The sequence below is a fragment of the Felis catus genome, chromosome A2, assembly GCF_018350175.1.
Source record: "Felis catus isolate Fca126 chromosome A2, F.catus_Fca126_mat1.0, whole genome shotgun sequence".
NCBI classification, from domain to species: Eukaryota; Metazoa; Chordata; class Mammalia; order Carnivora; family Felidae; genus Felis; species Felis catus.
In genome coordinates this window covers 63,166,299-63,184,835 of record NC_058369.1, presented here as the reverse complement: position 1 = coordinate 63,184,835, position 18,537 = coordinate 63,166,299, and the positions used below count along the sequence as shown (strand labels likewise).

Here is an 18,537-nt window from a genome sequence, read left to right as displayed (position 1 = left end):
TCCCAAAGCCCCCGAGTCCCGGCGCAGGTGGGGTTGCAGGGCGTCTAGGGCGCCGAGCGGACGAGGGTCGGCGGGGGCCTGCAGCGCCCACACAGCTCGGCGTCCAGCTGGTGAGCCAGGGGCATCCCGCTCAGGAGGTCACTGCTCGCCAAGCAGGAGCTCCTGCGGTTGGTGCAGGTGCCCCAGGTACGCCGCTGTCTCTGCGCTGTTCTGTTCCAGCTCTTGTATTCGAAGTTCACGGAGTATCTGGAAGACTTCCACGTCTGGACCTCCGTGTACAGCCGGCCCTCGCCCAGCGGCTTCCTGCGCACCCCGCGCCTCACTGTCGCCTTCACCTTGCTGTGCGCGTACGCGTGTCTCGCTGCCCTGGTCACCGCCTCGAGGCAAGAGCGGGTGAGAGCGCTGGCTTTTCTGTAAAGTGGCTTCCGATTCCCAGACCCACACTGTGACACCTTCCGGACTTAGGGATTAGCAAAACTCAGAGTCCTAGGAGAGGTTTCAAGCAGGGGAGGGAGGCCATGTGCCTCGAGTGCCCCTGAGGTGACGCCCGGAGCTGGGGGGCCTGCGGGGTGGTGGCCTGCTGCAATACCTCTGCCACATGGATCTCGTGGCCTCCTGCTGCCACAGAGCAGGACTTTCCCAGCGGGGTCAGCAGCTCGGGCCGTCCTAGAAAATGCTCCTGGATTCTTTTAAGGTTGGCAGTTAATTCAAATTTTAAAAAATCCTCTGACCACAAACAACAGAACAGTTCTGACGGCCACGTTTGCCCGTGGAATGCTAGCGTGCCCTTAGCAGCGCTGGCCTGGCCGTCCCTCATGTGATGGAGAGGTTACTTGTACCTGAGCACGGGCCGTTAGATCGGAGACCCTGCTCTCCTGTGGGGAGCTCACAGAGTGACTTCGGGGTACGGGAAGAGAGTCAGCTTTGCTGCTTCTGACAACCTGAGGCCGTCCGTGGTCCCTGCAGTGGCTGGGAACGTGCCGAGGGGTCCTGTCCGGCGAAGTATCCACCTGGGAGCACGGTGTTCCCAGTACATGTGATAGCAATAATGGATCGGCAGAGCTTTTTAAAAAAAGAGTAAGAGGTGTGTGGAGTGGGTAGGACGGCGGTACGTATTATCAGCGCGAAGGGAAGAGCCCTGTCCCCCTGGGACGGGAATGGGCCCAAGGTCAGCACACCTGAACTTGCCCTCCCCCCTGGCGTCACCCGGTGTGTGATCTTCTCGGCTCATCAACGCACTGGGGACACGGGTGCCTTCCGGTCAGGTGCAGCGAGGTGCCTGGCACTTCCAGTCAGGTGCGGCAAGAGGTGCTTCGCAAGAAGGGGCACCCGGCAAACGTCTGTTCAGTCTGCAGAGATGCGTATGGCAGAAAAGCAAAAAGATTCCTTGTGATTCTTCTGTTTTTTTTGAAAGGTCCAGGATTCAGGGGAAGGGGCTTTGGTTAAACGTGGGGTACACACTCATCAAACACCTTTGTAGCTAAACTCGGAATGGGTCTGGGGGATGTGCGTCCTGCTGTCTTCCTGCAGCTCCTGTGGGCTCTGGGCGCCCCCGACACGGCCGCTGGGTCCTTCCAGACGGGTCTCCTGTGCACCCTGCTGGCGTCTCCCGCGGCTCAGCTCTTGTCACTGCTCTTGAGGCTCAGCCAGGTACCCACAGCCCGTCTGCCTGGTCCTGCTGTCCAGGGTCCTCCCTCGCCGCGGGACCCCTGCCTGAACAGCCACCTTCTCCCGCAGGAGCCCAGTGGGCCACGCCGAGTGAAGCCCCGCCTGCCCCCGAGGAGGGCGCCCATGGGGGCAGCACAGGGTAGGTGTGCGTTTAAAAAAGCCTGAAAGGTGAAGTCACGGCAGCGGCCAAGGATGAGGTCTGGACGGGGAGGTGCCAGGAGGGCCCCCTCCGTCCTGGCTGAACCTCTTCAAGAGGCCAGTGCGCTGCACAGACCTTGTGTCTCCTGCGACCTTTGCACTGTGTTTGTTGTGGGAACAACGAGCGTCATCTCGTGCGCTAAGAGCCCTCACAAGGGGTTGTGCAGCCCCCGCCAAGATGCCACATGCAAGGGCCTCTCTGGCAGTCGGGTCCTGGGTCTCAGGGACCCATCTTGCTGGGGTCACAGGGAGGGGCATGTCCTGAAGGAGGCTCTCTCCCTGAGAATCCTGAATCCCTGGTTTAATGTCCTAAATCTGACTCTTTTTAAATCAGGCCCTAACTCCCATGGCAGGACACCAGAGGCTCGGAAGATACACAAGGTAAACGGAACAGCCAACAGGGCTGGCTCTCTGCTGTCTCCCTCGGCTGTGGCCCGGACACGGCTGGTCAGGCCCAGGGAGGGATGGGGACAGCAGGGGCCAGTGCACAGGGCAGGTCCTGCGGGGAGAGAGGCCAGCTGTCAGGAGTCCCCGTGGAGGCTACTCGAGAAGGGCTGTGGCTGTCAGAGTCGGGAAAGCCACGTGTGTACAAGCAGTGACGTTTGGAAGTTGGGCCTGGGGTGTGTCCGGGGGACAAGTCGCTTGAAGCAGAGGCCCTTGTTGGCTCCTGGGCCCCGAGAGGGGACACGGGACAAGTCCAGACAAGCAGACACGGCCTGTGACCCAGGGCAGGCTGAAAGGCAGCTTCGAAGTAGCTCAGCCACATCATGGCTCTTCTTTGGGGACCAGTGTGACTGTGCTGCAGGCATGTGACTTGTCTGGCCAGCGTTTGGGGCACAGGAGGCTTCTTACGCTTTTGAATCTCTGCCTCCTTGCTGAGACTCTGTCCCCAGGTCTGAGTCCAGGACGCTCTCCCCTCTGCTCCCCTGCTTGGAGATGCCCGATCCCCACCCCCACACAGCCTCTCTGCCCTCCCGCTGTGAGCCTCAAAGCCCCACTGCTCTGGCAGGTCCAGGTCAGCCCCCTGGAGGGCAGGTGACACCCCACAGCTCTCTGTAGAGGCAGAAGATCTGGTCCCAGGGCCACATGCCTCCTCCCCAGACCCCTGCCCAGCCTGAGGCTTGAGGAGGTCCGGGCCCACCCCCTGAGAGCGCTCACAAGCCGTGGCTCAGAGGACACAGTATGGCCCCAGAGGATGGAATGCACTGAGATGTTAACCTCGTCCTGACTTTGTATTTTGCAGCGTAACACTCTCCCTGGGCGCGCCGGGGCCCGCAGAAGGGCGGCAGGCGGTGACGATGCAGGTGGTCCGACCCCGGAGCTGGAGGCCTGCGGAGCTGACCCCCGCCAGCGGACCGAGGGGGAGGAGGGGGCACAAGGTGACGTCAGGGCTGGGTGTGCGACGCCAGGCCCCCTCCTGTCCTGGGCCCCTGGGGAGTCGGGCCCGATGACCCTGGACGCTCTGGTCACACGTGAACCAGGCTCATCGAAACAGCCATCAGTTTTGTTCCAAAGTCCTGGCCGTTTCCAGTGTTTACTTACGTGGGTCTGGTCACGCCTTTTAAAAAGTCAGGAGTAGACTTAACTTTTTTTTTGAGTGTTCTGAGATTTGACGCTTTCAACTATTTCTGCTGCACAGCAGTGGGTAGCTGCAGCTCCAGACCAGGCAGGAGCTGAGCGCTGAGCCGGCAGGGACGGGGTCCCAGTGGGGAAGGCCAAGCAGCCAGTCAGGGCCACCCGAGGGGTCACCGTGGAACTGGGCCAGCAGGTGCATGTGGCTGCAGGGGTCGGGGTGGTGGGCCGTGTGAGTGGTGTTTCCCGGCTCCAGGCCACCCAGGGCCTCGAGTCCTGGCTGCAGGTGCCGGCCGCGGACGCTGCCGTGCGGATGGTGTCAGCCGCGCTGGTGCCGGTGGTGGGCACAGCACCCCGCACGTGGGGGATGAGGTGTTGAGCACCTGGGTTCTGTGACCGGTTGAGGCCCTGGGCCAGCGGCGTGCAGTGCAGGCGCCCGCCCCGCGGGAATTGGAGGTCATACTCACCCCAGGACGGCCACCTGTGGCTGACAGCTGGTCATGCACACGGGGCCGGGAGCCTGGGGGATCAGCCCGGCAGACCAGACTCGAGGAGGTCGTCAAGGAAGGACAGCCCGTTGTACGTGCACCAAGGATCCCCCCCTTGCCTAGCTCCTCCTCCCCAGCAGGTGCTCCTCGGCTTCCGCTGCCGGTGGCGGCCCTAGAGCCGTACCGCCTTCCGCCTCTGAACAGGTTGGGATCCTCCTATCGAGCAATCACCCAAGAAAGCGGGGCTCCAGCGGCCTCCTCTTGGAGACATGAGATGGGGGTGGGGACCCTTTGATGAAGTGCTCGGCTCCAGAGAGGTTATACAACGGAGCCGCGAGAGGCGCTGCTCCCAGGTGCCCCCCCGCCCCATCCTCCTCCTCTGCCTGGCCCTGCTCTCCTCCCTCCTCCCCGCTCCTCCCCCTCCTCCCCCTGCTCCTCCCTCCCCCTCCTTTCTGCTCTTCTCTTGGTCCTCCCCCCCCCTCCTGCTCCTTCCCTGCTCCTCCCTCCTCCCCCTCCCTCCCCCTCCTCCCTCCCCCTCCTCCCTCCTGCTCCTCCCACTCTTTCCCCATCCCTCCCCCCTGCTCCTCCCTCCTCCTCCCTCCTCCTCCTCCTCCCTCCTTCTCCTCCCACCTTCTCCTCCCACTCTTTCCCCATCCCTCCCCCCTGCTCCTCCCTCCTCCTCCCTCTCCCTCCTCCCTCCTGCTCCTCCCACTCTTTCCCCCTATCCCTCCCCCCCGCTCCTCCCCCTTCTCCCTCTTCTTCTCCCTCCTCCTCTCAGGTAGTCCTCCCCCTGCTCCTTCCCCCTCCTCCCTCCCCCACCTCCCCCCCCCCTTTCCACCTCCTCTCTGCTCTTCTCCTGCCCCTCGCTTTACCTCCTTCTTCCCCCTGCTCCTTCCTTCTCCTCCTCCCTCCCCCTCCTCCCCCCACTCTTCCCACCTCTCTGCTCTTCTCATAATCCTCCCCCCTCCTCCTCCGCCTACTCCCCCTGCTCCTGCATCCTCCTCCTCCTCTGGCCCTGATCTCCTCCTCCTCCTCCCGGCTCCTTCCACCCTCTCCTCTCTGTTCTTGTTCTGATTCTCCCCTCCTTCCCCTCCTCTTCCTCAATACACATAGTGAAAACTATAAATTGTGAGGCAGATACAGCAGCAGACTGTAGCCCAGACTGTGGCATCATTCTGGTAGAAAATCCTGAGTATAAAGAGCACTCTGCCCTGAGAATGACCATATGAGAAATGCGTCCCCACTTCACCCAGACTGAAACGGTGGTTCCTGCATGCAGCCGGCCGCTCTGTAGACCTCGTTGCTCTACACGGAAATGCAAATCCAATAACACGGTGCATATGTGCAGAGGTGTGTGTATATATTAAAGGATTTACTGTCAGGAATTAGTTCATGCGCTCATGGAAGCTGGCAGTTCTCATGGACCCACAGTCCACAAGCTGGAGACCCAGGAGCACCAATGTTTCAGCTCAAATCCAAAGACAGGAAAAAGCAGATGTTCTGCTCAGAGGCCGTCAGGCAGAAGGAACTCTCTCTTTCTCTGGAAGGTGGGCCTCTTGTTGTATTCAGGCCCTCACTTGATTGGGTGAGGTCCACCCACACTGGGTGGGCACCTGGCTTTACTCAGTGGAGCCGTTTATTTTATTTATTATTGTTTTTAATTTTTAATGTTTATTTATTTTTGAGAGAGAGAGAGAGAGAGAGAGAAATAGCTCATGAGGTGGGGAGCGGCAGAGAGGAGGGAGACACAGAATCCAAAGGAGGCTCCAGGCCCTGAGCTGTCAGCACAGAGACTGATGTGGGGCTCGAACCCACGAACTGCAAAATCATGACCTGAGCCAAAGTCGGACACTTGACTGACTGAGCCACTCAGGTACTCCTCAGTGCAGCCATTTAAATGTTCATCTCTCTGGAAATTCCCTTGTGGACACACCAAGAATAATGTTCAACCAAATGTCTGCACACCCATGACCCAGTCCTGCTGACATAGAATTAGCAGGCACACTTAGATGGCAGGGGTGAGGTCTGTTAACACGTGTGCCTCTTCCCTGCTCCCCCTTAGTCCCCACCAGTGGGTCTGGACGACTTGCTGTGCTCCAGTGGCCGAGGGCACCACCGCCTTGGTCAGGCTTCGCAGCGTGGGCCACTTGCTGGATGGTGTCTGTGGCCTGTGGCTTGGGGACGGCATTTCTGGGGTACAGGTGAGCAGTCTTGGTTTTCAAATATCCTCGGGCCTTTGGGAAAGTCTCTCATTGATAAAAAGATTCCTTGCATTTCTGGGAACGCAAAGTGTGAGCCCAGATGTGGCCGTTGCTAATTTCGTCCTCCGGTCTCCCTCCCACGGCCCTGCGGGTGAAGAATCCGGACACAAATCCCCAAGAGCCCCAGGGCCTGGCCGGCCAGCTCTGGGACAGCAGCCCGACCCAGATGGAGCCCCGGGTGTCACCCGAGGCCTCAAGACTCTCCTCGGGAAGGAGAGGTCCAGCGGCCAAGCTCCCAAGAAGCTGGGCTCTGAGCCAGGCTACTGGCTCAGCGAGGAACCCTCGACCCCTGTCTGTTGAAGATGCATGTATCTCAGGGATTCTGATTCTGTCCGTATGGTGGCCTCTCCATCTGGGTCCCTGCTCCTCAGAGGGCCATTCAGCATGGCTCCTGTGGGCCCAGGAGGAGCAGCCATAAAACCAAGATACTTGCTCCTCTGCCCTTGACTCTTCCCTTTCTTCATGCATATATTGATTCACCTGGTGATGATGGACAAGTTACTTAAAAAAAAAAAACTCTCTGTGCCTCAGTTTGCTCCTCTGTGAAATGGGAATATTCACAGTACCTAGTTTGTAAGATTTTAGAAGGGGCAAATGAAGTCCTCCAGGCTCAGTGCTTTGCAGATGCAAAGTTTATTGTCATTATTATTACCCCTCCCCGCCCATGCTCTCTGTCCCTGTGCTGGGCTTTCCTTTCTCTATTGCGGGGTTGACATCCCCTCTGGACGGATAGAACATCCCCTCTGGACGGATAGAACTCCCCCCACCGCCACTGCCCCTTCCCCGCCACAGGCCCACCGCTGCTGCCCGCAGTCGCACCATCACGAGGACGCAGACCCTCAGGCCTGGTGTCCTGTGCACAGATAGGCAGGTACTGACGGCTACTCTCTCCCCGGGGACAGGTTTAACCCGACACAATGCGCACAGTGGCTGCACCTGCTGACCCTGTCCGTGCTGTGCTGTGTTTTTGTCACCCAGCCACTTCTGGTGAGTGGGGCCCTTCTGCTGGGGTCCCTTCCTGTCAGCAGGGGCCTGGACATGGAGCCAGGGCTCCATTCAGGTGACGCGTGATAACATCTCTCCAACCCCATTTTTCACTCGAGGACACAGAGCCTTGGGACGCAGAGGCTCTGGACCCGCCTCTCCCAGGGTATCGGTGGGCGGGGAATCCTAGACAGGTGACACTAGGGTGCGCCTGAGCCTGTGACCGGGACAGCTCCGTGGGTCACAGGGACGGGGGACGAGGACGGTGCCTTGTCTGATTTCTCCTTCCAGGTCGGCCTCGTGGCCTTGGGCTTTGCCTGGAGAAAGAGAGACGACCCACATTTCTTCACCGAGTCTCTGCGCGAGGCCACCAAGGACCTGGGCTCTGAGCTGGAAGGACGTGTAAGGTCCCCCATGGCCCACCGTGCAAGCCAGATGGAGGAGGTGAGGCCGCCCTCGGTGCCGTGGTCCAGCCTCCGCAGGCCGGTCTGAACTTCCTCTTTGGATTCAAACTCGACTGCGTTTTTGGAGACCCGTGGGTGTAATGTAGTTTCTCTGCTGCTTCACGTGCCCGTACGCGATGCGTGAGCACTCAAGACCTGTTTCCTTACCTCTGCCCCAATCCCGGAGAAATCAGAACATCAAGAACAGTTGCCTATTGTATTTATTTTTTTTAGTTTTTACTTTATTATTTATTTTGAGAGAGAGAGAGGGAGAGAGAATCCCAACCAGGCTCTGCTCTGTCAGCACAGAGCCCAGCATGAGGCTCAAATGCACGAACTTCAAGATCATGGCCTGAGCCTACTTTAAACTATTTTTTTTAATGTTTATTAAAACATGTCTCTCTCGAAAGAGAGAGACAGAGTATGAGCAGGGGAGGGGCAGGGAGAGCCAGAGACACAGAATCAGAAGCAGGTTCCAGACTCAACTGTCAGCACAAAGCCCGACATGGGGCTCAAACCCACGGACCGTGAGATCGTGACCTGGGCGGAAGTCGGACGCTCAACCAGCTGAGCCACCCAGGCGCCCCATGAGCCTACTTTAAACTATTGAAGCAGATAAGAAGTAGAATTCTTGGCCATGATTTTGGAGAACTTCTAAGTCATGTGCGTTTCACAACAAATCTAATTCTTGCTGCTTCCTCCCCCTCCTCCCATCATTACCCCTCTTGTGCGTGCAGCCTTCTCTCGGGTGGGGTGGACAACATGAAGGCAGAAGAAGGTCTCCCGTGCGGAAGGGTACGGGCTGGTCCCCGGCAGGTGTTGTGTCCTCCTGTGGAATGACCAGGGACACACCCCAGCTCACTGATGGGCCTCACCCCTACCTTTCTCTCCCAACTGCCGTCCTTCTGCAGGTGACCAGTGAGCCCTGAGGCTAACTGGCCTATGGCATGATTGCCTGAGTAACCCGTCGGCCCCCTGGTGATGGAGAGCACGTGCCGTGCGTTTGCCCCGCCCTGACCACTTGTTCATACTCAGCGTGTTTCTCCCACCACCTCATGCAGTGGGAGCGTCACTGCACCTGCTGTAAGATCAGTCACAGTGAAGCTGGGAGCAGTGATGTAATTAGACCGAGGCCACCTGGGTGGTGACGAGGCTCTGGGCCGCAAGGCTTGGCCACACGCCTGCTGCACTTGGTGGCCCTCAGCACACGGCTCTGGTTTCTCTCACCTCCCTGGTCTCTTTTCTTTCTCCTTCTGTCCCACGGACAGTCGCCGCCCCTGTGCGGCAGGTCTGCTGGCCCTTCTGTGTTTTTGGCCTCTGGTTCAAGCCCGGTCACAGGTGCGGCCCTGATGCAGGGCTGGCGGCCAAGTCCCCCCTCCCAAGGTGTCCCTCGGTGCGTCCTGTCCTCCTTGGGACTGAGGATGGTGCGACGGCTGCAGGGGGTGGGAGCATCCCTGCCCCAGGGCCCCACTCACGTGACCTCCCGGGACAGGGGTCTTTGACTTCTTAGGTGTCCTGAGCACCTAACCCATGCCCGTAATCAGTCAGTGCCAGACAGCTCTCCCTGTGCAGTGACATTGTCCCCAGAGCTGGCAGAGATCTGCCCCCCCAACGGCCCGCTGCCCGCCCGCCTGCTGTATGTGACCCGCACAAAGTGGCTCTGCCCCCAGCCCCAGGCCGCATGAACGGTCCGGACTGCGGGACCTCCTGCCCTTATCCGTGGTCCCCGGCTCACAGTGCTGTCGTCCCCACAGATGGTGGCTGCCCGACAGCGAGCACGCCGCCTGCGCTGGGCACGTCCACCGTCTGCGGCCCAGCTCAGCGTCACCAGGGAGAGGATGAGGAGAGAGACCCGGACGCGGGTGGCCCTGAGGTGGGTGGTGGCCGGACGGGGTGGCTCTGCTCCCACCCCCCTGCAGAGGGGGCGCTGGTGGCCTGGGAGCGGGGGTTGTGGCATGCGGGTGGGGACCCAGCCGCAGGGGAGGGGCACCAAGGGGACGGTGGGTCCAGAGAGAGCAGGTTTGCAGGAGGCTGAGTCTTTTCCGTTTGCATGTGCCGTGACTAACAGTCTAGAAAATCCTACAAAAATGAACAAGAAAACAGGCAGAAGGGAATTGAGTCAGGTAACAGGCTATAAAATGAAAATGCAAAACGCAGGGCCCTTCACATATTTGAGAGGACTGTTTAGCAGGGCAGGGAAATAAAACACAAGAGACCCACACAGGCATCAGGTAGAGAAGCAAGTGCAGCCGGAGGAACGTGAAGATGACTTAGAAACACATGCCCTCTTCTCCTTGACTGGGAAGATGACACCCGTCTTCTAGAGTGCCGTCTGACGTTAGCTTACAACTGTAACGCGCTCTCAATCAAGGGCCAGCAGACCTTTCTGGTTTTCTTTTCTTTCTCCTCCTCCTCCTTCATCACTCGTTCTGGCCCATGATCGAGTCACTCTGGAAGAAGGAACATGGAGAACCGGCCAGGAAAACCCCAGAAGGTAGAGCCAGCGCGTGGGGCTCACTCTGCTGGCCGTGACGGTAAGACCGCAGCCCCCGAAGAGGGTGGCTCTGGGCACACGAATAAGAGACGGCCCCACGGAATGGATGAGGAAGTCCGGAAATCGACCCGAATGCAAATGCCACCCGATGCGAGCATGTGACGAAGGCACCATCTCAGATCTTCAGGAAAACGAGGGAGCTTTTAACCAGGAATAATTGAACAGTCATGAGAGAAGCATAAAAACAAATAAATAACTGGATGCTTTTGTCATAAGACGTGCAAATTCCAAGTGGATGAAGATTTAAATGTGAAAGCAGAACCATGCAAGTCCCAGAAGAAAGTGCGTGTCAATTTCTCTGTGACCTGTGGGTGAGGAAAACGTCCCTGTGACCTAAAATCCAGAAACAGAAGAGGAAACAAATCTGGGGACGTCAGACCCAAAGAAGAGACACCTGGTGCGACATAAGATGTCACACGCAAAGTAAAAAGACAGTGACAAACTAAGAGGAGTATCTTAACATACGAAGAGGTTTAAAAAAATGGAAAAAAGACCAACAACTCTTTAGAACAAAACTGGGCTCAGGAAGCCAACAGGTGAGGATAGCACTTGGGCTCGTAAGCGAGTGAATTGCAGACTAAAAGTGCAGAAATCTGCAGTGGTTTGGGGGTGAGCTGACGGGGAAGAGATGCTGTCACATAGCGCCCGTGTGAGTGCGGAATGGAACCGCCCCCGTGGGGACCTGGGAAGCCCCGCACCGTCACAGATGCGTTTGCCTCGACCCAGCGGCCCCGCTCCAGGAAGCGCGTCAGCAAAACCTCGAGACCCAGGCGCGAGACAGGCTGTGCGGGACCTTCTGCCATAGAAAGAGCCTAAAAATAACCCTGCTGTCTTGCGGGAGGCCAGGGCGCCTGGAGCACGAGGACTGTCCGCACAGACGGGGGACACCTCTCCGTTACAGGAGAGAAGCAGGTGGGAAAGAATGTACGTGTGGGCTACCCACCACTCGGCCAACCGCTAGGAATCGAGTTTCTGTGCATCCGCTTGTCCTCAGTAGAACAAGGGATTTCCTGCCACTTTAGGAAACTGCTACTTAGGGGACAGAAAAGGAATAGGATTTTCAAAAATTTGCCTCAAGATGAAAACATTTGACCTTACAAGCCTGCTCCCTAACGACAGAGAAACTAGAGAGAAAGTCATCCAGCGGGTTCCACAACGGTATTTGTCATTAGCGCAGCGTTCTTGTCTTCATTCTGAGCGCTGGTTCGTGTGGGATGTGGCAAATGAGGGATTCTGTGACTTCCTAATTCTCAGTGTGGGAGAAAGGAGGTGCAGATTTGAGTCTGAAAGAGTTAAAACGTTATAGTCCTGACTTTGAACTAAAAGTGACTGTAAATATGTTGGGGCGCCTGGGCAGCTCAGTGGGTTAAGCGTCTGACTTCGACTTCAGTCATGATCTCGCTGTTCTTGGGTTCAAGCCCAGCGTTGGGCTCTGTGCTGACAGCTCAGAGCCTGGAACCTGCTTTGGATTCTGTGTCTCCCTCTCTCTGCACCTTCCCCACTCATGCTCGCTCGCTCTCTCTCTCAAACATAAATAAACATTAAAAATGCTTTACAAAGGGGCACCTGGGTGGCTTAGTCAGTTGACTGTCTGACTTCAGCTCAGGTCATGATCTCACGGTTTGTGAGTTCGAGCCCTGCGTTGGGCTCTGTGCTGACAGCTCAGAGCCTGAAGCCTGCTTCGGATTCTGTGTGTGTGTGTCTCTCTCTGCCCCTTCCCTACTCAAGCCCTGTCTGTCTCTCTCTCTCTGTCTGTCTCTCAAGACTAAATATTGAAAAATTTTTCAAAAAAATGCTTTAAGAGGGGCGCCTGGGTGGCGCAGTCGGTTAAGCGTCCGACTTCAGCCAGGTCACGATCTCGCAGTCCATGAGTTCGAGCCCCGCGTCAGGCTCTGGGCTGATGGCTCAGAGCCTGGAGCCTGTTTCTGATTCTGTGTCTCCCTCTCTCTCTGCCCCTCCCCCATTCATGCTCTGTCTCTCTCTGTCCCAAAAATAAATAAACGTTGAAAAAAAAATTTAAAAAAAATGCTTTAAGAATAAGTATGAAATAATAGTTTTTTTTTTTTTTAATAAGGAAAAAAAAATTTTCTACATCTGTCTACCAAGAAAAGGCCTAGAAAAAACCCAGGGGCAATGAGCAACTGTAGCCTAGATCCTGGTGTACAAATACCGTTTTCCACCCAAAGGAAACAGGTATCGTTGGATTTCATGATTTCAAGTCTGTGATAGAAAACGTGTAAGATAAGCCTGGAACATTTGGTAAGCAAGGAAACAATAACTAGACTCGGAAGCCAGTTTGAAGAGGCTTGAGTGGGTCAGAGATGGGTAATTAGACATGAAATCAGAGATCATGATAGAGATCGTGGTAACAATGAATTAAAGCTCATCAAATGTCCATAGATTTGCCGTGACACCAGAAATGTAATTGATTGGCGCCGGCAGATATGTGGGAACCAACTTTCAAAAAGCCAGTAACAAAGTATCGGTCCCGTCTTCCCAAACTGCCCCTGGGAAATCATATAACGGGGAAGGAATATTTCTTTTACAGAGGTATTCCAGCTAACAGATGAAAACAAAATGATAGGATTGGACCATTTTTCAGCCTTTAATGAATGAACGAGTCTAAGCATCAATCATCCACAAAGGCCACCATGAAGAAAAGAAGAAAGAACTAGACATTATGTGTCTCCTGGTGGGAAACACATCACCCAGGAGGGAACCTACCCCAAAGGGCCTGGTCCTAGTCTGGCCACGTTTTTGTGCTAACTTGCAGCTGACAAGAGAGCACGTGCTGGGGTCCCCGGGAATCAGGACAGAGAGAGAGGGGAGCAGCGACAGTGCCTGTTCCCTCCACCCAAGTAGGGGTGCTGCCTGAGGGGGTAAGAGAGGCCGAAGCAGGAAACCGTGAATGGAATCCACTGTATGCACAGAGCAAGGAAGAAAAACTATCTGATCATCTCGATAGATGCAGAAGAAACCATTTGACCAGATTAGACATTCATTCATGGGGAGAAAACATCTGTGCAAACTAGGAATAGAAAAGAACTTCCATAAAACAATAAAGGGGATCCATGAAAACCCTACGCCTAACCTCACACTTAGTGGTGAGACAATGTGTGCTCTTATTTTTAAATTTGGTTTAATTTTTATTAATTTTTTTAAGTTTATTTGAGAGAGAGAGAGAGAGCAAGCAGGGGAGGGGCAGAGAGAGAGGGAGACAGAATCCCAAGCAGGCTCCACGCTGTCAGCACAGAGCCCGACATGGGGCTCGAACTCACAAACTGCAAGACCATGACCTGAGCTGAGATCAAGAGTCGGACGCTTAACCGGCTGAGCCTCCCAGGTGCCCCAGGGCGTGCTTTTAGGAATCAGAAACAAGGCAAGGATGTCCCCTTGTCTCTCCCTGATTAAACCTCCTGTGATAAGGCCTAGCCCATGCCATAGGCAGGAAGAGGAAATACACAGTTTACCAGTTTGAAAAGAAGAAATAGCACAGCCTCTTGCAAGAGGACGGGACTAGTCCGTACAGAAAACTCTCAAATATTCCGTGAAAAAGGCTCCTAGAACCCCTACGTGAATTGAGAAAAGTTGCAGGAGAAACGTCACCCTGCAGTCGGTTCTGCTCCCAAACACCAGCAGGGAACAGCTGGAATTTAAAACGCACAAAGGAATAGCGTATACAGTAGTACAACAGAAGTGAAGCTCTTGGATACAAATCCAAGAACACACCTGCAGAATTTGTATGCTGAAAACCACGGAACACTAATGAAAGACATCCAAGAAGATGTAAAGACACGGAGAGACCTGTCCGTTGGCTGGGATCCTTGTGTGAAGGTGTGAGTTCTTCCCAAGTGATCCATAGGAACTCAGTGTACTCCCAACCAGCGTCCCGCAAGCTTTTTCATAGATCTTGACACGCTGATTCTGAAACTTCAATAGAAAGCGCAAGAATTAGGGTACCAGAACAATTCTGGAAAAGAACAAACAAAGCCAGAGGACTGACTTTAGGACTTACCGTAAAGCCTTGGCAACCAAGACACCATGGGATTGGTGATAGAACAGACCCAAAGATCGGGGACAGATGGACAGACCAACACAAATACACTCAGTTGATTTTTTGATGGGACATGAAGGCCCGTCTCATTGGAGAAAGGGTAGCCTTTTTAAAAATGGTACCAGTAGGGGTGCCTGGGTGGCGCAGTTGGTTGAGGGACCAACTTTGGCTCAGGTCATGATCTCACAGTTTGTGGGTTCGAGCCCCGCGTCGGGCTCTGTGCTGACGGCTCTGTGCTGACGGCTCGGAGCCTGGAGCCTGCTTCGGATTCTGTGTCTCCCTCTCTCTGCTCCTCCCTGCTCATGTTCTATTTCTCTCTCTCAAAAATAAAATGAACATTAAAAAAAGTTTACTTATTTATTTTGAAACAGAGAGAGAGAGACAGGAGAGAGAATCCCAAGCAGGCTCTGTGCTGACAGCTCGGGGCCTGGAGCTTGCTTCCGATTCTGTGTCTCCCTCTCTCTCTCGGCCCCTTCCCAGCTCACACACTGTCTCTCTCTGTCTCTCAACAATAAATAAATGTAAAAAATTTTTTTAAAAATGGTACCAGGAGGGGTGCCTGGGTGGCCTCCCAGTCAGTTAAGTGTCCGACTTTTGATCTCAGCTCACGTCTTGATCCCAGAGTGGTGAGTTCAAGCTCCATGCTGGGTTCCATGCTGGGCATGAAGCCTACTTTAAAAAAAAAAAAAAAAATGGTGCAAGAAAATTGGATTTCGATGTGTGGTAAAAAAAAAAAAAAAAAAGAAAAAAAAGAAAAGAAAAGAACCTCAGTACATATTTCAACTTATACAAAAATTCACCCAGGGGTTTCAAAGGTCCATTCCACGAAAAATATTTTGCTGGGTCTGTGCACACAGCCAATTTTAAACTGTATTTCTTACAGAGACGTTTGTATGCACACCCTCATGCTGCTCCTGCATTGGTTTGTACTGTGTGGGAAAGTCTCCCAGGATGAATATTCCCTCCATCAAGCTATCCGGAATGAGTTTACAAGGTAGGATGTTTGCTCAGACTTCTCTGAACCCAGGGCCACCACGCCAAGGACTGGTTTGTCATGGACAGCATCACTGACGGGGGGGTCCTGGAGCCTGGGGTTCCAGGGTGAGGGTTACTATACTCTGTTACTTTTTTTTTTTTCAGTAGGAATTTTTTGTAATGTTTGTTTATTCTTGAGAGAGAGAGAGAGAGAGAGAGAGCATGTGTGCGCATATGAGTGGGAGCAGGGCAGAGAGAGAGGGAGACACAGAATCTGAAGCAGGCTCCAGGCTCTGAGCTGTCAGCACAGAGCCCGACACAGGGCTTGAACTCACGAACCACAAGGTCATGACCTGAACTGAAGTCGGGCGCTCAACCCCCTGAGCCACCCAGCTGCCCCTACTCTGTTATTTTGAACAAAAGTCTGTCTGTCTGCTATTACAGGCCATCTGTCAGAGAAGAAAGGGATCCATCCTCTCCCTCGGGACACTTTCCTTTTACAAAATTGAGGTCCAGAGAGGGTGTTTCACCACTTATCCCGCATGTGAAATCTGGAAAAAATTGTCAGATTGGCTCGGGCACTGTTGTCCCCACTGTTGACAGGAGGCCTCTTTTTGGCAGACTTTGGGCACATTTATAGCATCTCAGTTTCATTAATAGCGAAACGATATTTTGAGGTGCCTTAAGGTCTGGCGCGAAGATGCTAAATCAGGTTATTGAGGTTGTTTTTGTGGGTTTTTTTGGTTTTTTCTGTTTGTTTTTTTTGCGGAGAACATCTGATTTTTTCAGCCAAAGGCTGCTGTGATTCATAACCAATGGCCGCAGTTTCAAGCAGTGGTAAGACCCTCGAGTTGTCTACCATTTCTCACATGCTCATTTGTTTCTTCCTGCTGTTAATAGTACATATTCGTTGTGGGTAAAGACAGAAGAATGGAAACATAGAAAGCAGAAAATGCTCAATAAAAAAAAAAAATACCATCCAGAGGCAACCACGGACAGCATTTTGTTGTGCCATAATTTTCTCCACGTTTTGGTGGTTCCAAAATTGGGACATGAACTGTATCAATGTGGACACTTAATGTGCCCGTTCCTTTTTTTTTTTTTTTTGAAAGTTGTTATTAAGTGACTTTATTTTCTCCTGCCAAAAAATATTCAGTCTGAGAGTTCTTTTCAAAGAAGTGTGGCTTTGATTTCTGAAGTGCATGACACAAACTCATATAGATTCTTTACTGTGGTCAAGGAGGCGGAAATAAAATACCGTGTTCCAAGATCTACTTTCTCTTTCTCTGGAGAATATTAAAAAATAAATTTTTAAATGTTTATTTATTTTTTAGAGAGAAAGAGACAGAGCATGAGTGGGTGAGGGGCAGAGAAAGGGAGACACAGAATCCAAAGTAGGCTCCAGGCTCTGAGATACTAGCACAGAGCCCGATGTGGGGCTCGAACTCACAAACCATGAGATCATGACCTGAGCAAAGTCAGGCGCTTAACCGACTGAGCCACCCAGGTGCCACTCTCTGGAGAATATTTTGAAACACATTCCTGGATTTTTTTTCTATGAATTTGTTGCCTTTGACTAATTCAACTTGATGGACTTTATTTTTGTTGATGTCAGGGGGACATATGTGGGTGGCTGGCAAATCCATTTAATTTACCTATTACTTAAGGACATATTTGCTTTGGTCTTCTATGAGAGAGGTGGTGATTGACGCCCACCCAGATGATGGCTAGCAAATGCAGGTTTAGGGCCCACTAGTATTGGGAGCAGGACGTCCACGTTCATGAGTCTGGACTCTGTACTGAACACAGGAACACAGCTGCTCACCAGAGAATGTTCTAGCAGTGCAACTGCCCCCCCCCCCCCTTTGCAGCAACCGCGGTTAGTTCCATTAATGACCAACTTCTCAGCTTTCCGCCCCCTTGCACACAAGCACATGTTGTGCCAGCAGGAGGCACTGTGTGCAAAGCAAAGTGACCATTTGGGTGGTTCTCTCTGGAAAAGAAGATGAAAACCGGAGATATTTCTGGCTCGGATCGTTTATTTTTGATCTCCTATTTTGTAAGTCAGCATTACTTGACATACTTCTCATACGAGAAGTTCCTCTCGGTCCCCAAATCAGAAACATCACAGCTGAGGTAATATTTGTGCAAAGTCTCACATGTAGAGCAATGGATATGCTTGGATTCGTGGCTCAGATGCTGGTCCCGTTGGTTTGTGTAGACCTGTGTCTCCCACTGCGACGCAAAATCTCACTACCTCTGGATGTGCCGGCCACCAGGCAGGGGAGGGGTATTGATGTGTCCTGGCTTGTACTGGGATGCCTCAAGGGGGACCCTCTCCCCCTACCCTCCCCTGGTACCTAATCCTGAAAATTCAGCAGCTTTTCACGGTTCAGCGTTTGCCAGCATCCAGGAAGAACCAACTACGTCTATTTGAGGGACCGGGCTTTGTTTGCTTAGTAGGAGACTTGGGCAAGTCTGTTGACCCTGGGCCTGTGTATCCCCATCTGCACAGCGAGGCAGCTGGGCAGCTTGATTTCTTCTGTCATAGAAAAACAACGATCATGAGATTGGGTTCCATCATATTTAAGTTTTATCTGAAGTTTTTCTGGACTCTATCAAGTCTCCATGAAAGTCCCAAGTTAAACAGAAGCAAACCACCCAGTAAGGCGCCAGTATATGAAATAATCACGACATCCAAGGGCCGTAAGTGGAAAATAGCCGCTGACTTTATTTTTGCGACGTTTAGCCAGCTCTGTGGGCCTGATTGATTTAGTAGCTCTGATTCGGAGCGAGAACACTCTTGGATTGTTTGGCTCACCCCCTGCTCTCTGCACACGTGGAGAACAAGAAATTGTGTCTTTGGATGACTGGAGTTCATGTCACTTCCTAACTTCTCGTCGCTTTCCCACAACACGACCTCCTCCGAGAAGTGTCCCAGTCCCCCCTCCTCGTGGAGGGAGGCCCAGATGTAGTAAGACATGAGACCAGTTGCCATTGCCATGGGGGTATTAGGTGCACACCATCCTTGCCATGGCTACGGGTCCTTTCTGTGAAGCCACATGTAAAGACGTGTTTTCGAGGCAGGGCAAAGTATTTTGTCCTCTCTCTAAAGAAGTTTAATGTTTCATTTTCCATTCGACCGCAGCTCGGAGCCACATGTCTGCTCCTCGTGCAGCCATTTGCGGCTCGGGCCCGTGCGCGTGGCTTCACTGCGTTGTCTGAGCAAGCAGAAACCATCCATGTTGTCAGCTCGAAATTCCAGTGGTCCCTTACTTCGGTTCCTTGCTGGAAAAGTGAAACAGATATCTGACAAGAGTCATAAAAATTAATTGGAAGA

General features: G+C 53.6%; 1 protein-coding gene across 13 annotated transcripts in view; it reads left to right on the top strand.

The window, feature by feature from the left end:
* Positions 1-18,537, top strand: part of PKD1L1 (polycystin 1 like 1, transient receptor potential channel interacting) — a 133,060-nt gene that overhangs the window by 83,553 nt on the left and 30,970 nt on the right. For 9 of the 13 annotated variants that reach the window (XM_045052098.1, XM_023250145.2, XM_045052099.1 and 6 more), the window contains 10 exons: positions 220-393; positions 1,531-1,650; positions 1,738-1,807; positions 2,201-2,247; positions 3,110-3,245; positions 5,989-6,127; positions 7,090-7,174; positions 7,463-7,615; positions 9,369-9,487; positions 15,106-15,216. In XM_045052098.1, the coding sequence (XP_044908033.1) occupies positions 220-393; positions 1,531-1,650; positions 1,738-1,807; positions 2,201-2,247; positions 3,110-3,245; positions 5,989-6,127; positions 7,090-7,174; positions 7,463-7,615; positions 9,369-9,487; positions 15,106-15,216 (1,154 nt within the window). The other 4 variants (XM_045052100.1, XM_045052105.1, XM_045052106.1 and 1 more) reach the window with 4 other exon arrangements.